Source organism: Vombatus ursinus, unplaced genomic scaffold (genome assembly GCF_900497805.2).
Source record: "Vombatus ursinus unplaced genomic scaffold, bare-nosed wombat genome assembly UNPS02010548.1, whole genome shotgun sequence".
In the NCBI taxonomy this organism is placed as follows: domain Eukaryota; kingdom Metazoa; phylum Chordata; class Mammalia; order Diprotodontia; family Vombatidae; genus Vombatus; species Vombatus ursinus.
The window spans coordinates 15,232,728-15,233,809 of NW_020950326.1; the positions used below are offsets into that span (position 1 = coordinate 15,232,728).

Consider the following 1,082-nt stretch of genomic DNA (forward strand, 5'->3'; position numbering starts at 1 on the left):
CACACACACACACACACACACACACACACACACACACACACACACACCACACACCACACACCCTTGCAATGACAGCCCCAGTTGCTATGTTAGTAGTGCTAAGGAGGTTAGAGGATGAGTAGCATTAAGGATCACTGTCTGTCCCCATCCCACTCGCTGGAGATTCCAGACCCCGGCCCCCGACGACCCCGGCGCATCCTTTACCTTTTCCTGCGCACGGGTGAGTTTCTTCTGCACGTTGCTGGCTATTTTCCCTGCGGTCACTCCCTTACTGCCTAGCTCAGCCATCTTGTCCTCCTGCCTTTTTTTTTTTTTCTTTTACCCCAACACTAGTTTAATTGCCAATTAAATCTAGGTAGGTGCGCGTGTGCCCGGGAGGCGGGTGCACCAATGCAGCGGGCAAGAGCCTACATAGAGCTCCGCGTCTCCGACGCCGCGCGCTCTCTCGCTGCCACAGAGCCCGAGAGGGAGAGGACGAGAGCTAGAGAGGGAGAGAGCGAGAGAGGGGGGTGGAGAGGAGGAAGAGGGAGGAGGGGGAAGGGCGGAAAAGGAGGAGAAGGGGAGGGGGTAGAGCCACCCCAGCCAGAAACAATGGTCATCGACGGCCCCCCTCCCCCCAGCAACTGCTGGACAAGATACAGCCTTTTAAAGAGACAGTGCCCCCGGGGGCCAGCCACTGGGCCGGCCTTAAAGGAGCCCAGCCACCGCCACCTCCTTGTAGCCCTAGGGAAGAAGGTAAGGGGCGGGAGGTGGAGAAAAAGGAGGAGCTGGGACTGTGGAAGGGAAGGGGGGGGGTTGGAGATGCAAGGGGGGGGAAAGAGACTCCCTCTAGAGGTTTCAGGCCACACGGGCCCCCTAGGGTGGAGGGGTGAAATGGTGGAGGGTGGAGGCAGGAACGGGGAGTTGGCGAATAAATAAATACATACTGTAAGTCATCATCTCTCTTCCCACGCGACTCGCTTCTTCCTTTCTTTTTTTCCCCACGTCATCATGTTCACCCCCTACACACATACACACATACACACACACACACACACACACACACGAAAAGAAACCAAAAGCTTTAAACTAAGGATAAAGGG

The 1,082-nt window shown here is 56.3% G+C and overlaps 1 protein-coding gene across 3 annotated transcripts in view; it reads right to left on the minus strand.

The window, feature by feature from the left end:
• The window catches only part of BIN1 (bridging integrator 1), a 137,676-nt gene extending 136,939 nt beyond the window's left edge, over positions 1 to 737 (minus strand). For 2 of the 3 annotated variants that reach the window (XM_027854669.1, XM_027854672.1), the window contains exon 1: positions 205 to 737. In XM_027854669.1, the coding sequence (XP_027710470.1) occupies positions 205 to 288 (84 nt within the window). In that variant the 5' untranslated portion in view covers positions 289 to 737. The remainder of the gene's footprint in view (positions 1 to 204) is intronic. The other variant, XM_027854671.1, reaches the window with a different exon arrangement.
• Between the last annotated feature and the right edge of the window lie 345 nt (positions 738 to 1,082).